This window comes from Bison bison, unplaced genomic scaffold (genome assembly GCF_000754665.1).
Source record: "Bison bison bison isolate TAMUID 2011002044 unplaced genomic scaffold, Bison_UMD1.0 scf7180017864286, whole genome shotgun sequence".
NCBI lineage: Eukaryota > Metazoa > Chordata > Mammalia > Artiodactyla > Bovidae > Bison > Bison bison.
Window position 1 is genome coordinate 4562449 of NW_011494858.1, and position 19578 is coordinate 4582026.

A 19578-nucleotide genomic window follows, 5' to 3' on the forward strand; every position below is an offset into this window, starting at 1 on the left:
GGTGTGATCACTGACCTAGAGCCAGACATCCTGGAATGTGAAGTCAAGTGGGCCTTAGAAAGCATCACTATGAACAAAGCTAGTGGAAGTGACGGAATTTCAGTTGAGCTATTTCAAATCCTGAAAGATGATGCTGTGAAAGTGCCGCACTCAATGTGCCAGCAAATTTGGAAAACTCAGCAGTGACCACAGGACTGGAACAGGTCAGTTTTCATTCCAATCCCAAAGAATGGCAATGCCAAAGAATGCTCAAACTACCGCATAATTGTACTCATCTCACATGCTAGTAAAGTAATGCTCAAAATTCTCCAAGCCAGGCTTCAGCAATACGTGACCCGTGAACTTCCAGATGCTCAAGCTGGTTTTAGAAAAGGCAGAGGAACCAGAGATCAAATTGCCAACATCTGCTGGATTACGGAAAAAGTAAGAGAGTTCCAGAAAACCATTTATGTCTGTTTTATTGACTATGCCAAAGCCTTTGACTGTGTGGATCACAATAAACTGTGGAAAATTCTGAAAGAGATGGGAATACCAGACCACCTGACCTGCCTCTTGAGAAACCTATACGCAGGTCAGCAAGCAACAGTTAGAACTAGACATGGAACAACAGACTGGTTCCAAATCAGGAAAGGAGTTCGTCAAGTCTGTATATTGTCACCCTGCTTATTTAACTTCTATGCAGAGTACATCATGAGAAACGCTGGGCTGGAGGAAGCATAAGCTAGAATCAAGAATGATGCTGGGAGAAATCTCAATAACCTCAGATATGCAGATGACACCACCCTTATGGCAGAAAGTGAAGAGGAACTCAAAAGCCTCTTGATGAAAGTGAAAAGTGGAGAGTGAAAAAGTGGGCTTAAAGCTCAACATTCAGAAAACAAAGATCATGGCATCCGGTCCCATCACTTTATGGGAAATAGATGGGGCAACAATGGAAACAGTGTCAGACTTTATTTTTTTGGGCTCCAAAATCACTGCAGATGGTGACTGCAGCCATGAAATTTAAAGACGCTTACTCCTTAGAAGAAAAGTTATGACCCACCTAGACAGCATATTCAAAAGCAGAGACATTACTTTGCCAACAAATGTCCGTCTAGTCAAGGCTATGGTTTTTGCAGTGGTCATGTATGGATGTGAGAGTTGGACTGTGAAGAAAGCTGAGCACTGAAGAATTGATGCTTTTGAACTGTAGTGTTGGAGAAGACTCTTGAGAGTCCCTTGGACTTCAAGGAGATCCAACCAGTGCATTCTGAAGGAGATCAGTCCTGGGTGTTCATTAGAAGGAATGATGCTAAAGCTGAAACTCCAGTACTTTGGCCACCTCATGCGAAGAGTTGACTCATTGGGAAAGACTGATGCTGGGAGGGATTGGGGGCAGGAGGAGAAGGGGACAACAGAGGATGAGATGGCTGGATGGCATCACCGACTCGATGGACATGAGTTTGAGTGAATTCCGGGAGTTGGTGATGAACAGGGAGGCCTGGCATGCTGGCACTTCATGGGGTTGCAAAGAGTTGGACACGACTGAGCGACTGAACTGAACTGAACTGAACTGAAAGTATAAAGTAGTTGAAGTCCAGAGAAACAGAGAAGGGACAACTGTCAAACTGCCGCACTAAGTGTCTGTACTACTAAAGACAACATTAGGAGTCAATAAAATCATGGGAAAGCGTCTGATCGGGGTCAGGGGAATTATTGTAACCAAAGGGAGTTTGAAGAGCATCAATCTGAGTAAAGGCGGCAGACTCTGGAGCTCTTGTTGGCTTAAAACTTCCTATTTTCCAGAAGGGAAATCCCACAGGATTAGCACATAAAATGTCCACAGGAGATACACTCAAGCAGAGGGAAGGAGCCCATCAAAGAGGCAGACCAAAGCCTTATGTTACAAGAACTGCCCAAAGAAATACAGAAAGAGTTCAAAATCAAAGAGTTCTTCATCGTCTCAAAAAAAATTACAGAGGAATAGATTCTGAAAGAGCTCAGTGAAGAAAAGCAGGCTTTTGAAGAGTGAAGTCTAAAGAAAAACTAATTATCAGAGGGCAAAATCTAGCCATCTACAACCTAAATCGAGTACCTTTCACAAAATGAAGAGACTGTAAAAATTCTATCAGGGAGCATTGACTCGATTACAATACAGTACCATGAGGTTAGTGACAAACAGGGATTATGGTAAAAAAAAATGGATTTTTAAATGTTAATAATCTTGATGGACTCTTTGCGACCCTATGGACTATACAGTCCATGGAATTCTCCAGGTCAGAATACTGGAGTGGGTAGTCGCTGCCTTCTCCAGGGGATCTTCCCAACCCAGGGATTGAACCCAGGTCTGCCACATTGCAGCCAGATTCTTTACCAGCTTAGCCACCAGGGAAGCCCATTTTAAAAATAACAACGAAAACATGGAGGTAAGTGGGATTGTAAGTGCAATTATCTCCCCCTCCTTCAAAATATATTAGCCAAAGTTTGAGTAGTTAAAAAAATTATCACTTCTATTTCAGTCTGTCACATTTTAACAGCTTTGGAGAGAACTTTCAGATATGAATACATCTTGTGGCAATGTTTAGCGATTTTGTTTTTGGTTTTACTTTCATTCTTTTTTATTATACAGGCCAAACTTAATTAAATTTAGTATTTTTAATTAAAGTGGTATAATTTGGTTTTTCTAAGATGACCTCTGACTATGGCTACACATTAGGAGATGTCAAATAGTATTTATAAAACAACAGGGAAAGTTATTGTTGATGACAGGATTTCGGGTTACTATTCAATTTTTTTACTTTCCTACATTAATTTATCTTAAAAGTACGTAACGTTTATGAAACCAGCAAAGTTGTAATTCTTCACTACGAAAAGATTAAACCTAATAAAATATACTGGAATGAATCCCAGAAGTTGGGCTCACTGAGGACATTTATTAAAATCCCCTCAGAGACATCCATTAGAAGCTTGAATTTGTTTAGCAAGCACTTTTTAAACTCCTACTGTGTGACTAGGAAGGAAGAAGCATAATTATAAATGGTATAGGTCAACGACCTCTAATTCAAGGAACTTACATTTTAGTTATGGAAATATACAAGAAATTAATACCAAAAAAGTGGTAAGAAAGATTATCATTAGTAATTTTTTGTAAATTCCATAATCCATCTCTCAGAAAACTCCATAGGTGAGGTTTTATATGTGTTTTATCCTTTGCTAAGATAAGGATATGTATGGGCTTCCCTGGTGGCTTAGTTGGTAAAAAATCTGCCTGCAAAGCAGAAGACCTGGATTTGATCTGTGGGCCTGGAAGATCCCCTGGAGAAGGAAATGGAAACCCTCTCCAGTATTATTACCTGGGAAATCCCATGGACAGAGGAGCCTGGAGGGCTACAGTCCATGGGGTCACAAGAGTCGAACATGACTTAGTGACTAAACCACCACCAAGATAATGATAAAGGACATTAAAACAACTGATTAGGCAAAAAAACCCCATATACTTCAAACTCCATTTTCAGTCAGAACCTACCTTACATCTCACTGATGTGGTTTTTCCACCTAGTTGTTTGGTGGTCTAATACCATACTGATTTTCAAGCCCTGAGATAATAAAAAGGGGCCTTGTAGATACTGTTAGTTTGTTTTTGTGCATGTCAGATTAGAATTTTCTACCATGCATGATTCAGAAATGGGAGAGGGACCAGCAAGGTTTCGGTTGTTTTTTAATATAACATCATCGGAGTTTTTTAATAATAACATCATCGGATCTTTAGATCCATTTTCTTTTTCAACTGCACTCACTCAGAGTAACCCACGTCACCATGTCAGCCAGAGAGCTACTCGGAGAAATAGCCTTATAATTTTTATACAAAACCCTGGCAAAGAACAAATAAGATAAAACAGAAAAGAAAAAAGAAAAAAAAAAAAAAAACTATGTGAAAAGTAATGGGTTCCCAAGCTGAGTGCTATCAATATTTCTCATAAGAATTTCAAGATCACTATCAGAACTGGAACAGCTGAGGGATACGGAAGCTTTATTATTATTACTACTATAATACTGTCAATGCTGCTGCCATTACCACCGCCACCACCACTGTGTGCTCCTAACCCTCCCCAGAAAGCTGGCCTGTGAAGGAACCGGAGGAGGGCTGTAATGGGGTCTGTCCTTTACTGCAGGGTCCTCGGGGAAACACTGGGATTCACCGTGTCCTGGGCTGTATTTAGATTCCATATCCTGTTGAAACCTATTACCTTGGACAGGGTGCCTATTCCACTACTGGACAAATTAAGTAATTGCCAAAGACCAACAGGAAGCATTCAGGGACAACTAGGAGTATTTTATGTCCTGTAAGGATAAACTGACAATGAGGATCAAACTCTAGACTTAACAGTCTGAAGTCTAATTTGGACTGGATTTAATTTCAGAATTATCAGCTGAAGGTAGAATAGACTTATAGCATTTATTTTCATTCAGAATGATTTCAACAGGCTAGGACTATGTAGTTATCTCTCCATAGAGAAGACAAAGAGGGTTAAAGCTACATTTCTAAAATTGTGTGAATTAGATGTCTCACTGGTGGGAGAGGCAGATGACTGTATCTGGCTGGCTAAGGAGTGTTGGGTGGGCTCATCTGGTTTTGCATTCACCCTGTGTCGGTTCAACAAAGAAAGACCTTCCCGAAGAAGCACAGGGTCATTCTTATTCAACTACAAGTAACTACCCTACTATGCAGAAAACTACAGGATGCCTCACTCATCAAGACAAATATACTTGCCATCCTGTTACTTATAAATAACTCGCTGAAAACGTATTCAACACCTACTAAATGAGACAGACATAATGGGTGCGGAAAGTACTACCAAGATAGATGGGAAAGTCACTGCTTCTAAGGAAGTAACAACTTCATGGCAAAGAGTGGGAAGCAAAATGTACATATATATATGACATATATATATATATATTACTTATATATATATATATAAGTAATAAAACCATCCTGATTCTAAAATGTTGCACAGCACACAGAATCTTTTACTCTGTAAGATCCCTAAGGTCACGGAACATCAGAAACATCACTTCCTACAAGAGATGTGGGATACTATCTGGAGATGGTTACATTTAAGGCCGTTTTACTTTCTTTTGACATGTTTTCACTTATCATTCTATAGTGCTGGGCATACACGGGAGGCTTAATCAGTACTACCGACTTCACCTGCACAAAAGAAGCCACTGTATTCAGCTGGCTGCTGGGTTAGTCAGTCAGTCACAGTTCCTTCCTAGTAATAAACTTCAGGTAACTTTTGACAGATTTTTACATTAATTGATTTATTTTAAATCCCACCTTCTTCCTCTGTCTGATTTTACAGGATCAGCCAGAAAATCTGTTAGTTGCTAGCTCTCCTTGTGTATGTAACTAGGGTTCCTACATTTTAACGCCCATGGCAGGCTCATCACATCATGGACGCTATGCTGCTCTTCATTGGTGCCCACAGGTCTAGGCAGACTAGACATTCAGAACATATCCCCAAATAACAGTTTAGATTTTGGGAGCCAGCCAGTCCCAGCTTAGATCTTTAGCCATGTCATTTATGGACAACCTCCTTCACCCTCTGGCCCTCAGTTTATTTGGGTGCAAAATAAAAATCATTTTATTGTATATAATTGAAGTAAATGAGATAACATGGCAAAGTATCTAGTCGTTGTTTAGTAGCTAAGTCATGTCCAACTCTTCTGTGGCCCCATGGAATGTAGCCTCCCAGGCCCCTCTGTTCATGGGATTTTTCCAGGCAAGGATACTGGAGTGGGTTGCCATTTCCTTCTCCAGAGCATCTTCCCCACACAGGGATCGAACCCGGGTCTCCTGCATTGGCAGGCGAATTCTCTAACACTGAGCTACCAGGGAAGCCCCATAGAACCTAGACCACTGCATTAAATACAGGGAGTGGGTAAGATTTTACCCTTCCATTCCTTCCTTAAAGTAGCTTCATTATTTCTAGTACTCTGTAGTCTAATAAAAAGCAGGTTAAAAAGAACTTAGTGGTCTCTCTCCTTTATCACCTTTTAAATTTGCTAGCAAACAAGCCAAAATACCTTTACTGCTTTTTGTTAATGCGAAAGACGTTTAGTGGCATGCAGGATTCCTAGGTTATGACAATTAAAACAAAAGATCCTGACTGAAGACCCAAACATCTGACAGGATCATGAAAAGAGTACAAGCCTTGCTTACCTCCCAGCCCTGAAGGCAGCTAAGTAAAGGAATGAAGAGGTCCCGTGCCTTGAATTTTCTTAAACTCATGATATAGTGTTGACTTTCCTGAGGTTGGTAGCACACAGATTTAACAGATGGTCACTGACTTTTTAATTACTTAAGGTATCATAACGATGTTTTGGGTGGCTTTTCTTTTTAGTATATTCTTTACATATCACTCTCCCATTACACTTTTCAACTTCAGAAGCTACTTAAAATACTTTAGAAAACTCAAAAATTAGGGGGCAAATGTCAATATATATTCGGAGAAGGCAATGGCAACCCACTCAATATATATGTAGGTATGGCTATACACTAACTTACACATTTGGGGCCAGACAATAACTATAAAATGATTTAGCCTTGGAAACAATGAAAAAGATAATTATGCTATATTTAAAAAACTTAAAGCAAAAATAAATTCTGTTTTCCCAAAGATCTCTGATATAAGGCTATCTAAACCCTATTATAAAGACTTTACTGAAAATATGCTCCAGAATTTAACAAAATCTTGGTATACAGTTGGCAATCAATAAACCTTTACTCAAATACATGGGTTAAAATCTTGCTTGAATTTTACAAACAGATAAACTCTGCAAATAAGAATTACCCTAAGTTGCCAAGAAAGTAAGTGGCAGAACCAGTAATAAAGTTCAGGTCAATAAATTTGTACTTTCTACCAACCATTTTACAAAATGTTACAATGATCATTACCCTTACTCAGAGATAAAATAACTGAGAGAAATGAAGCCATTAGGTCCAGGCATCCAGTAAGGCAGGTTTGGTCTAGAATGTTAATGTTCCACCTAGGATATATTTATTTTCCTCTTTTTCAATTTTCATATTCCTTTTCCCCCTAATGCTGCTATTGATTTCCTGATGAAAAGTTATCAGGAAGGAAGTCTTCAGAAGAAAACCTGGGGCTGACTTGCAGAACCCAATATCTGGGTCTCCCACACTTCTCAGCAATTGTACACTGTTTTTCAGACAAGCACTATTGAATATTTCAAGGAGCATAAGATGAAAAGCAAGGCAGAGTAGTTTTACTGCAGCATATTCCGACAGTGTACTCTTTAGTTCAGTGAACGCTTTATAAAAGTTGCATTTCCCCCCTCCCCCCAGGACAGTGTATTCCAATAAAGTGAAACCAAGTAGCAGGAACAAAACACGGCACATTGGACTGAATCATGACTTGGCAGATAATTACTTGAATGCGTATATCATTTTAAATCCCTTATCGTTAGCCTCTGCTCCGTCCAGGGATATCATTCACAAATTTAGCAACATGCTTAAAATCATTCCACTGTAATATGTTGCCTTATTTAGCACCTTCTTTGGTTTAGATAAATTGGGAAGATTTAAAATTTTCCTTGTTTAACTATTAGAAGAAAGTTCCTATTATTCATTCAACAAGATTTAAATCTCTAAAATGAGAAATGTTATAGTCAATCGAACACTCACCTAAACCAGACTTTTTTAATCGCTTTAAGTGCTGACTTGTTTGTTTTCCAGTGGGAGATTTTTGCCCATGTTTCATTTCTTTATCTGAACTGTCTGCTTCACCATTTTTAGATTCAGATCCTAAAAGAGGAAATAGTTATTATGTCATTATGTTCCTCTTGCTGTCCTTGAAAAGAAAAATCTCAAATTGTTTTACCAACCATAGATACAATCTCCTTTTCTAAGAGTTAATACACTGCCTTTGGCCACAATCTGATTCCTCTACTGGATATAAAGAGAAAAGTCCAATAAATCAATCAAACAGAACAAAAAGCAAGAACAGATGGCCTAATAGTGGAGTCAAAAACACATTCACTGATCTGATAGCTTTTAAAAGAAACACTCAGATCTTTTGTGAAAATATATGAATACACTTCAACAATACTCTGCCACTTGGAGACGATGCAAGGCCAAGAGAGAAAGATGAAGGATGAAGAGGGAGAGATCATGCCTTTATGAATGACTTTACGTTGAAGCAGGAAGAGAAAACGCAAACATCAATCTGTAATAAATAGAATGGTCCATAGCCGAAAAAGTGACAGAAGGTAAATTAAAAGAAAAGGTCAGGGCTGCACTGAGGTGAGAAGAATGCTGCCAGAACACAAAAACTAATAAACGATTCCTAGACTTTGCAGCAGAGGATGGCAAAACAAATTCACACCCACAGAAGAACGGCTTTTGATGGCATTACACATCAGCATGTGGTCCAGCATTCGAGTTCAGCATTCACACAAAAGCCAAAGCAAGAGAAACCCAGCTAGCAGTACCGCACGTTTCCTTACATCTACTGACATTAGCAAACGAAGTCCTGTGATGATGAGCAAGACCTGCTTTTGCTTTTTTTTAAGCACAAAATGCCCAGTTAGGTTTGAATCACGGAAAGAGTTAAAGGCATTAAAAAAAAAAAAAATTAAATGAAACCTCAAGTGGAAATAGTATTCAGTTTCAGAGAAAATTCATGACATCTCTCTCTCAGTGAGGAACTCTCCTCCAGGGAGTAACTGGCCAAGCATAGAATATTTTAGCTCTTTACCTGAAGGCGAATCCGACTGCTCATCAGACACCTTTAATGGTGTCAGAACCACACGAGGGACAGTCTTGTTTACCATCATTGAGACTCCATTTCTTCTCTTCTGCTGCTGCCTCAAAGCCTACAAAAACATCATAACAAAATAGAACAGAAACATATAATCAAAATGATTTCTCATAACTGAATTAAATGATCCACTTGTCTGTCATTAGATAGAACCTCTCAGACTTAAATTCCACAGAGTCACTCATTTGTCAAGACTCTTCAGCGTCAGCTTCCTGTCATTTTTCCCTCAAAAGCATAAAATCGGGCTTTGGCAGAGGGTAGAAACCTGAAACCACTTTCGGGAGAATTCTGAAAACCAAACAGCATGTGGAGGTTTGTGGTACCCGAGCGGTGGCTTGAGAGCCCATGGAATTGGAAACCATGACTCCCAAAGAAAAGAAATGTAAAATAAATGTTTCGCAACCAGGATAAAAATATATGTGTCTGCACTTCTCTTGCAGGTGCGTCCTCTCCAGTGGGCTGCTCAGTCAATCAAGTTAACACCGAGTGTCATCAGTATGTACAGCAGGTAAAGACTACAGTATTGATGCACTCACTCAGCCGTGGGGAGCGCTGCACAAAATCACTGAACATGGCAGGAATCATTTATTTCTGTGAAGGGAATCAGTCCTAATCTTGGAAACCTTGCAGCACTTGGCTCCTGTCTGCTTGACTTTGGGCATTAACCTTCAGAACACGAACATGATGGCGTTCTGGCAAATCCAGTGGCGGGGGGGTGAGGGGAGATTGATACGAGAATAAATTGCTCCAAATGGGAGTGCTTTGTGTTTCATAAATGAATCAGCCCTGGTGATGATAATGTAATAAAAAGACATTGAAAAGTTTTGAAATACAGCTTATCTAGCTGATCGTTTTATGCAGAAAATTACCCGTAATAAAAAGGGGCTTAAGCATACACAATTGAAGAGACATTAAATTCACAGTTCCAGGAATGCTAAAACTCCTCAAAAGGGTAAAAGGCTGACCACAGACAGTCTCCAACCTTTTTATTCCTGGTTTCTGTGTAATTTCTACCAATTTTATAACATCTCAGTTACTTGATTAATGTTCTTTGACCAATAATTGTCACCGTCTCCTGAAATGCTGTATTGACACTATAGCCCCCTGCTGACAGAAACAACACTATTTTATGTGCAAAGTGTTTTACCTGAATATCCAACTTGTTGACTGTAAAATTTAGAAATCAAATAATTACAGGTGTGTAAAACTAAATATCACTTAAATGAGATGAGATGAGAGTTAAAACCAGATGGGGAAGTGAATAGCTTAGGAAATCTCTTATAAATGATACTGTTGCTAATAATAATAGGGGACATTTTCTCTTCAATTCTTACATTTAAATGAGTTTATAAAGTACCAGCCACTTGGGGAGGGGGCTGCGGGGGGGACAGGAGATACAAAGATGATAAAGATGCCATCCTCCTCATGATTTCATGTGCTATATAAAATATTTACAACATTTACTCTTTCATTAAGGTGTGTACACAATTGCATACATTTCTCTAGCCCTGCAATAAGAACTCCAAGCACTTTATAGACATTAACCTACAATCCAACATAAAACAATATAAGGCAAGGCAGTACCTTAAGTTACAATTAAGCCCACCTTTGCCCACTATATAAGACAAGACTTCCCAAAACAATTAAAACCTATATAAAGAGTGATCATTTTTTAGGAGTCTACATTTCAAATTCTTCCTTTGGCAATCCTAATAGGTATTTTAAAAATATTCATTTAATGGCACAGTGGGGTGGTGTATTTTGGAAAATTTTGAAGTGATGATGAAAAGAAAAAAGAGATGATACAATCAGAGGCTTAGAAGCCAGAAGCACAAAGTCAAAGGTGACACATCTTTTTATAATGTTTGTGGTAAATAATTATGAAAATAACAAAAACGCTGTCCTCAAGTCTTACAGCTAAAACTCTATTATAGAAAAATTAGCAGTTGGACAGAAATAAACCAAGATATCAATAATATGAAAAGAAAAACCCATGGCTATTTTGAATTTTAAATAGTCAAGCTGGAGCCAAGGTAGATATAAGGAATGTTAGTCAATATCAAGCCCATTTCAATGGTCTCAATGATTTTTTCTGAATATATATTTCCTACTCAGAAGTTTGAATATTATTCCTTGGTACAGCATGTTCTAAAATACTGAAATGCAACACTACGTGCTTGTAGGTGATGAAAGTTTTGTCGACTTTCTTTCTTTTTTTGCTTGTACTGTGTGGCTATGCAGAATCTTCTTGTTCGCTGTCTACCAGGGGTACAACCCACACCCCATGCAGTAGAAGCATGGAGTCCTAACCACTGCATGTCAGGGAAGTCCCAATATGCCTACCATGGAAGTGACTTTTGCTCTTTAGTTCTTCTATGTCTTTGCTAGTCTTGTTAGTAAGTGATGATGGGAAAACTGGACAGCTGCATTTAAAAAATGAAATTAGAACACTCCCTAATACCATACACAAAAATAAACTCAAATGGATTAAAGACCTAAACCTAAGGTCAGATACTATAAAACTGAGGAAAATATAGGGAGAACTGTCTCACAAAAATTGCAGCAAGATCTTTTTTGACCTACCTCCTAGATTAATGAAAATAAAAACAAAAATAAACAAATGGGACCTAATTAAACTTAAAAGCTTTTGTGCACCAAAGGAAACCATAGAAAAAATGAAACGACAACCCTCAGGATGGGAGAAAATATTTGCAAACGAAGTAACTGACAAAAGATTAATCTCCAAAATACAGAAACAGCTTATGTAGTTCAATATCAAAAAACCAAACAACCCAATGAAAAAAATGGGCTGAAGTCCTAAATAGACACTTTTCCAGAGAAGACATTCAGATGGCCAATAGGTGTATGAACAGTTGTTCCACATCACTAATTATTAGAGAAATGCAAATCAAAACTACAGTGAGGTATTATCTCACATCAGTTAGAATAGCCATCATCAAAAAATCAACAAACAGTAAATGCTGGAGAGGATGTGAAGAAAAGAGAACCCTTTCACGCTGTTGGTGGGAATGTAAGGTGGTACAGCCACTGCGGAGAACAGTATGGAGGTTCCTCAAAAATCTAAAAACAGAACTACAGTAGGATCCAAAGATCCCACTCCTGGGTATATCCCTGACGAAAACCATAATTCGAAAGATACATGCACCCTAATGTCCACTGCAGCACTGTTTACAATAGCCAGGACGTGCAAGCAGCAAATGTCAACCAGCAGAGGAATGGATAAAGAAGGTGTGGTACACACATACAAGGGAATATTGTGTGCATGCTCAGTCACTTAATCATGTTTGACTCTTTGCAACCCCATAGACTATAGCCTGTCAGGCTCCTCTGTCCATGAAGTTTTCCAGGCAAGAATACTGGAGGGGGTTGCCATTTCCCACTCGAGGGGATTTTCCCAACCCAGAGATGGAACCTGCGTCTCCTGCATTAGCAGACGGATTCTTTACTACCTGGGAAGCCCAAAATGGACTATTACCCAGTCATAAAAGTGAACAAAATAGTGCCATTTGCAGAGACATGGATAAACCTGGACTCTGTCATATAAAGTCAGAAAGAGAAAACAAACAAACATTGTATGATACAGTTTATCTGTGGAATCTAGGGAAAATGACACAGATGAACTTATTTGCAAAGCAGAAATAGAGACACAGATGTAGAGAACAAACTTACGGATACCAAGGGGAGAAAGAGGGGTGGGATGAATTGGGAGTTTGGGATTGACATATGTATACTACAGATCAGATCAGATCAGTCGCTCAGTCATGTCCGACTCTTTGCAACCCCATGAATTGCAGCAGGCCAGGCCTCCCTGTCCATCACCACACTATTGATACTATGTATTAAAATAGATATTTAATGAGGACCTACTGCATAGCACAAGGAACTCTACTCATTGTTCTGTGGTACCTAAATGGATAGGAAACGGGATATATGTATACATGTAACTGATTTTCTTTGCTGTATAGCAGAAACATAACACCATAAAGCAATGATACTCCAATAAAAATCAATTTAAAAAAACACTGTTCTAAGTGTATTAAAAATATACACTTTGTTTGCCTTACCTCTGAAAAACAAGCATTATTTTCTATTCCAACTAACATTTCTAGGGTCAAATAAGCAAAAACTGGGAAGCCTTTGTTTACTATGATGCTAGTATCTAGCAGCTGAACTCAGGAGTATCGGGATTCAGCTATCAGAGAGGGCATTTTGATTACGTTTACTAGATCCATAGCCATTTTAGAGTGAGTCATTTTAGGATACCCTGAAGATTCCAATTCATTTTCTAGAAAACAAGACTTATTTGGCTGTGGACTCTGGGGATACCCTCCAAGCGGATCAGAATATGGATAGAGGAGGAAAAAACAATGCTGACTTAACTGAGGTGTCTGGGATAGTTCGGGGTGACTCGCAACAGCAGAACTCCAGAGTTTGTTATGTGCATGAGGTGGGCAGTAAAGTGGTTCGGAGTCCCCCACGGCAGGGTATACATTCTGCAAATACAGAAGCTGGCTGCTCAAGGTTTGTCTGGTTTGGTTATATAACTCTATTTCTGCAACTACGTGCACATCAGCCACTCGCCACACATGCTGCATGTCTCCTGACGTTTTTCTGAAACACATGCAATGCTTCCTGGACCATGCTGGCTAGGGCAAGACGAGGACAAGGGGTAGGCTGGGGACTGCAGCAGCGCACACCCACTGCAAGGGGAGTAACCGCTCAAGAGAAGAAACACAACTGGGCTTTTTGGTGAGGTTTCCTGTTTTAAACAATGTGCCTGACAAAACAAAGAGGATTCTGAGCCAAATTCAGCCAGGAGGCACCACTTTTTGATACCTACTAGACATCATTCCCAGTTTCTCAACCTCCCCAAATAAATGAGTCTGACCCACTGCCTGAGAATTATTCGAATCCCCCTCCTCTACTGGGCTGACTTACAGCAGAACAGGGGCTGCAGAGCTGTCTTAATGCCTGTGAGGTATGAGGCTGTAGAGTCAGAGAAAGACTCAACTCATGAGCTGAGTAATGCTGGGCAAATTACTTGGGTAAATGCCCCTGCAAAACAGAGACAACAGTGTTGGTAAGATATCTTAAATAGGAACACCACAGAGCTATGGTTTAATAGGCTTTGGGGGGATGGTTGATGGCCACCTGGCTTCCTCTCAGTGAGTCCTCTGTGACTATGTCTAGCACCCCCTTCACAACAGGATACTCGTGTACCCCATTATCCTTAACTTTATCCATTTATCCTTAACATCATCCATTATCCTTTTAGCTTCAGCTAAAATTCCAAGAGAACAAGAAAACTGCCTATTTTACACTAGAAATACAATAGAAGAGAAATGAAATTTACTTTGTAATTGTCTAAGCTTGGGTATCCCAACCTGGAAATATACATCCATGTAATAGATCAAGAAAATATGATTAGGAAGGCCACTTTCAATGGTCATGGAAGATTTGCTCTGCACAAGGATACCCTGAGAAGGGAGATTATCTGTTGTTGTGACAACATGAGAATAGGATGGCTATTTCTATTCCACACCATAGGTTTTAGATAGCAAGTGGTGGCCCTGTTGATCAATCTATAACATGGTTTTAATTTGCCATTGATATTATACAATAAGTCTTACTTACTATACAATAAGTCTAGATTCATTTAAGAGGAAGATGTCAATGAGGTGCCTCCAACTACTCAACCCTTAGGTATATGTTGGAATGCTAATGGAATTACTTCATTGAACAACTTTAAATCTTAATTTCAAGTCTAGAAAGAAGCAATACTGAAACTAAATTAAAAAGCAGATAGCACATGTAAATACAGTCCACTATAAAAGCTGCCCATACATGGAATGTCCTCATGTCCAAACTACACAGAGTACATTGCATGTGCCAAGTTTAATACTTCCAGGTATCATTCAATATGAAAGAAACTTACAGGCTTACACTTGGAAATAGACTTACTTATTAAAGGAAACCAACATAACAGAGCTAAACCAGTCTAGGAAAGTAAAGATCATATCACACATCAATTACAATTTTGGCTTTAAGTGAAAAGAAAGAAATCAAAAGATGCTGAGTGAGCATGCTTTCCTCTAGAGATGTATTACAATATTCTCTCGTAAAAAGAGACAGAAAATCTTTAGATAAACATTTTATTTTAAAAGAAAAAAGCTTGGGAAAACTCTAAAAATATGGAACAATTCTCATTTCCACCTCACTGAAAAATAAAGTAAAATCTAAAGTCAGCGGCTTTTATGTTAACTTGGGATTTACATAAAGAAGTAATACCTTCTTTGTTTTCATGAGAAAGAAGAGCAACAGTGTAATTTAAGAATGCACTGGATGTGGCAAACCCTCCACTGAAAAATCTGAAAATAGCACAGGCTGCGAATGCTGAAATAATGAGAAATACACACATATGAAACAGCTGGCTGTGTCAGGCACCACCAACGTGCATTGTTGCTTGTACGCTAAATGTCAACACCCACGTTCAGAAACGCTATCGGGCAACACAACCTTTGGAATTTCACAGTATTGGTCAAACATATAAAGCGGAAGCAAAATACAAGGAATATGTCTGCTTTGTGATACAAAGGGGGAAAAGGATCTGCAACTTTATGAATAAATTCTACCATCCTAAATAAATAATGAAGAGAGTCAAAGAAACCAATGGGAACAAGACAGAAAGGTTCTGCTGTCCATCATGTTACCTCCCATCGTAACATATATCTCATCCTTTTTTAATCTTGTCTTTGACTCTGCTGTTTAGAAACTTCCAAAATTTAATCTTCCTTAATTATGCTTCCTTGAAATTCAAAATATAATCATTTCACACTTTTTAGGATCATTACAGCTAAAATATCAAGGCAGAAAGAAGACAGGGAACAAGGTAATCATCAGCAATCTGCTATTCTCCAGAGGCTTCTGATTATTATTTTGAAGATGTTATTCAGAAAAATAACTACTGAAATAACAACATATTATTCATGCAATTAAACTCCACATATGATATGAACTAATGTTCTGATGATTAGAAAGTTAAAGGGACCCAAATATCAGGAGCAATGAAAATACCCTACATCAACAGACAAGGGGCATTCTAGCTTTCACAATGTCCAGCCTATAATTACACTGCAACCAAGAGCAGTGCACAGTTAAGTACCCACTCACTGCAGCAACATGCTTTGGGTGGGGGTGGGGGCTTCAGAGCCGGGGAATTTTATCTGGCTTGTTTGGCATGAGGTTTGTTTTAGAAGAAGCAATTAAAAATTTTTTTTAATTTATTTTTGACTGTGCTGGGTGTCTTCATTGCTGTGTGGGCTTTCCTCTAGATGCAGTGGCTTCCCTCATTGCTGAGGACAAGTTTTACAGCTCGGGCTTCAGAAGTTGCGGCACGTGCACTCTAGAGCACAGGCTCAGTAGCTGTGGTGCATGGGCTTCATTATTCTGTGGCATGTGGGATCTTCTAGGACCAGAGATCGAACCCATCTCTCCTGTATTGGCAGGTGGATTTTTACCACTGAGCCACAAGGGAAGCCCGAGGTTTGTTTTAAATTATTTTTCTTCACTATGTGCTGTGCTGTGCATAGTTGCTCAGTCATGTCTGACTCTTTGCGACCCCCATGGATTGTAGCATGCCAGGCTACTCTGTCCATGGGGATTCTCCTGGCAAGAATACTGGAGTGGGTTGCCATGCCCTCCTCCAGGAGACCTTTCCAACCCAGGAACTGAACCCGGGTCTCCTAAGTATCAGGCAGATTCTTCACCAGCTGAGCTACCAGGGAAGCCATTTCTTCACTATACTTACGTGTAAAAAGCTGCTGCATATATATGGAATTTAGAAAGATGGTAACAATAACCCGGTGTACGAGACAGCAAGAGACACTGATGTATAGAACAGTCTTATGGACTCTGTGGGAGAGGGAGAGGGTGGGAAGATTTGGGAGAATGACATTGAAACATGTAAAATATCATGTAAGAAACGAGTTGCCAGTCCAGGTTCGATGCACGATACTGGATGCTTGGGGCTAGTGCACCGGGATGACCCAGAGGGATGGTATGGGGAGGGAGGAGGGAGGAGGGTTCAGGATGGGGAACACATGTATACCTGTGGCAGATTCATTTTGATATTTGGCAAAACTAATACAATTATGTAAAGTTTAAAAATAAAATAAAATAAATAAATAAAACCACTGATAAAAAATAAAATAAAATAAAATAAAATGCCTGGGGCAAAAAAAAAAAAGCTGCTGGTGCTGCTGCTGCTGCTAAGTCACTTCAGAATGTCCGACTCTTTGTGACCCCATGGACTGCAGCCTACCAGGCTCCTCTGTCCATGGGATTTTCCAGGCAAGAGTGTGTAAAAAGCTACTGGATTTTTTCTCCCACCTTCTTTTTCTAAGAATCTACACTGTGCAATATAGAGCTGAAATACAAAAGCCCTACTGACTCAAAATATACTAGTAAAATGGTAAAAGCTACTATATTTAAGTATCTACCTTTAATATGTGCTGATATTGAACACAAGCAGTCTTTTTTAGGAAGTAATATTCTTTTTTTGAAAAAATTCTTATTTTGGCTGCGCTGTGTGGCACTCGGGATCTTAGTTCTTGAACCAGGAACTGAATCCATGCCTCCTGCATTGGGAGGTGAAGTCTTAACCACTGGACTGTCAGAGAAGCCCAGAAATAATATTCTTAATGACTATGCTTTCCTTACATTATACAAATACTCGGGAATGCAGGTTTCCTTGGATAATGTCAAAAATCCATGTATCCTACTACACTGCTGCTGTTGTTTTTAGTTGCTAAGTTGTGTCTGACTCTTTTGCGACCCCATGGACTGTAGTCCACCAGGCTCCTCTGTCCATGGGATTCTCCAGGCAATGATACTGGAGTGGGTTCCCATGCTCTTCTCCAGGGGATCTTCCTGACCCAGGGATTGAACCCACATCTCCTGTACTGCAGAAATTCTTTACCACTGAGGCACCTAGGAAGCATATGCTAAAAGGAACTAATAGTTGAGAGGGCAGAATCTGAAAATATGATTCTGGGTTCAAATGTCATCTTCAAGATTTACTCACTGGACAGTCCTGGGTAAGTTTTCTAGTTCCTCTGGGCTGCAGCTTCCTCATTTGAAACATATTTTAAAGGATTACTTTAAAAGATTTGTGTGAGGATTAAATGGCATAGTGCCTGCTAAATGCAGAGCATAAAAATAAATGACAAGCTAATGTAATTATTATTAGGGTTATTCGGCTGGCCCCAGGTTCTTAAGATTATGATTCATGCTGTAAGATTATGTTTTATGTGTATACACAAAACATGTTCACAACCACAGAACACATATAACAGTATATACACTTTCAAAGAATTCTACATGGTCATGACCATTCAACTATCAAAAAGAAAGCTGCAAATCTGCTGAGGCTGCTGCAATTCAAAATGCCGCATGTTCAGTCAATGTTTGAAACGCTGCCTTAAAAAACTCAGCAATTACAAGGAATCTGGCAATATTCTACAAGAACAGCTTTTCTTCTAATTGTATTTCCAATACGAATTTGATTATTAATCAAACATTAGCATATCTGCTATATATTGTGCCACACTGTCCGGGAGACTAACTTGTTACCTGATTATAAAACAGTATGTTTTAAGACGTTAATAAATAGCTCTCTCAGGACATTAAGATGCTTACAGGGCTGGCTCCTTAAAACAAGGTTTAGATGCTAATCAAGCAAGTGGTACTTCCCATGGACATGTGATCTACAAAAAACAAAACAAACAAACAAAAACTACCCAGGGACTCAAAACTGTGCCATGTTTTAGTAATTGTAAAAAAAAAAAAAAAAAAACAAAAACACAAATGTTCAAAGGATATGAAACCAACGTGAAGAAAGTTAAAAATAATGTGACATGACAATAAAGAGATGTGAATGAATAGCTTTGCATTCATATGGAGGATGAATTCACAGTGGACACAGCTTCTAAATCATTGTTCTTCAGAAGCATGAGTTTCGTTTATGTTTGCATCTACGTTTCTTAAACGCTCAGGTCAGCAGTCTCCCGTTTTGTATCTTTTGTTCCATCCTGGTTGGTATTTTAGTACCTACATCCAGTTTCCCACTTGAATCAGCCTTTTCCCAGGCTTCCCTACCATCATCCCTACTTTATTTCATCATGGAAACAGGGATCGCCACACTGAATTTAATTCTGTTCTCTGGCATCGAAAACATTTCACAAGAGCAAGGACACAAATAGCGAGCTCAGTATTTGACCTCTGTAGGATGAAACACTGTTTCTACCTTAAATATAATACCAGTGAATAGAAATACTGTGATTTCAGTAGTTAAGAAGGAATTAAAAAGTAACAGAATTCAGTATAAAAATGTTGTTTCTTTCTTAAAGTTTCCTAGTTTGAAACAGAGCAGTCAGTGGAGACATTCTAACTTCAAGAGATTGGATGTGAATATTAAGTAGCTTTATGTGTTGGGGAGACTTTAAAAATGTTTTTAACTTTATTTAAAAACATGGCTTCTTTTTCCTTCTTATAAATCTATCATTTAGAATGACACCTCTATTACTAGAGTCCCTTGGACTGCAAGGAGATCCAACCAGTCCATTCTGAAGGAGATCAGCCCTGGGATTTCTTTGGAAGGAATGATGCTAAAGCTAAAACTCCAGTACTTTGGCCACCTCATGCGAAGAGCTGACTCATTGGAAAAGACTCTGATGCTGGG

The 19578-nt window shown here is 39.0% G+C and overlaps 1 protein-coding gene across 1 annotated transcript in view; it reads right to left on the minus strand.

The window, feature by feature from the left end:
- The window catches only part of ASXL3 (additional sex combs like transcriptional regulator 3), a 163359-nt gene that overhangs the window by 80283 nt on the left and 63498 nt on the right, over window positions 1-19578 (minus strand). The window contains exons 6-7 of the mRNA XM_010849786.1: window positions 8757-8874; window positions 7685-7804 (exon numbers count right to left, since the gene is read on the minus strand). Coding sequence (XP_010848088.1) covers window positions 7685-7804; window positions 8757-8874 — 238 coding nt within the window. The remainder of the gene's footprint in view (window positions 1-7684; window positions 7805-8756; window positions 8875-19578) is intronic.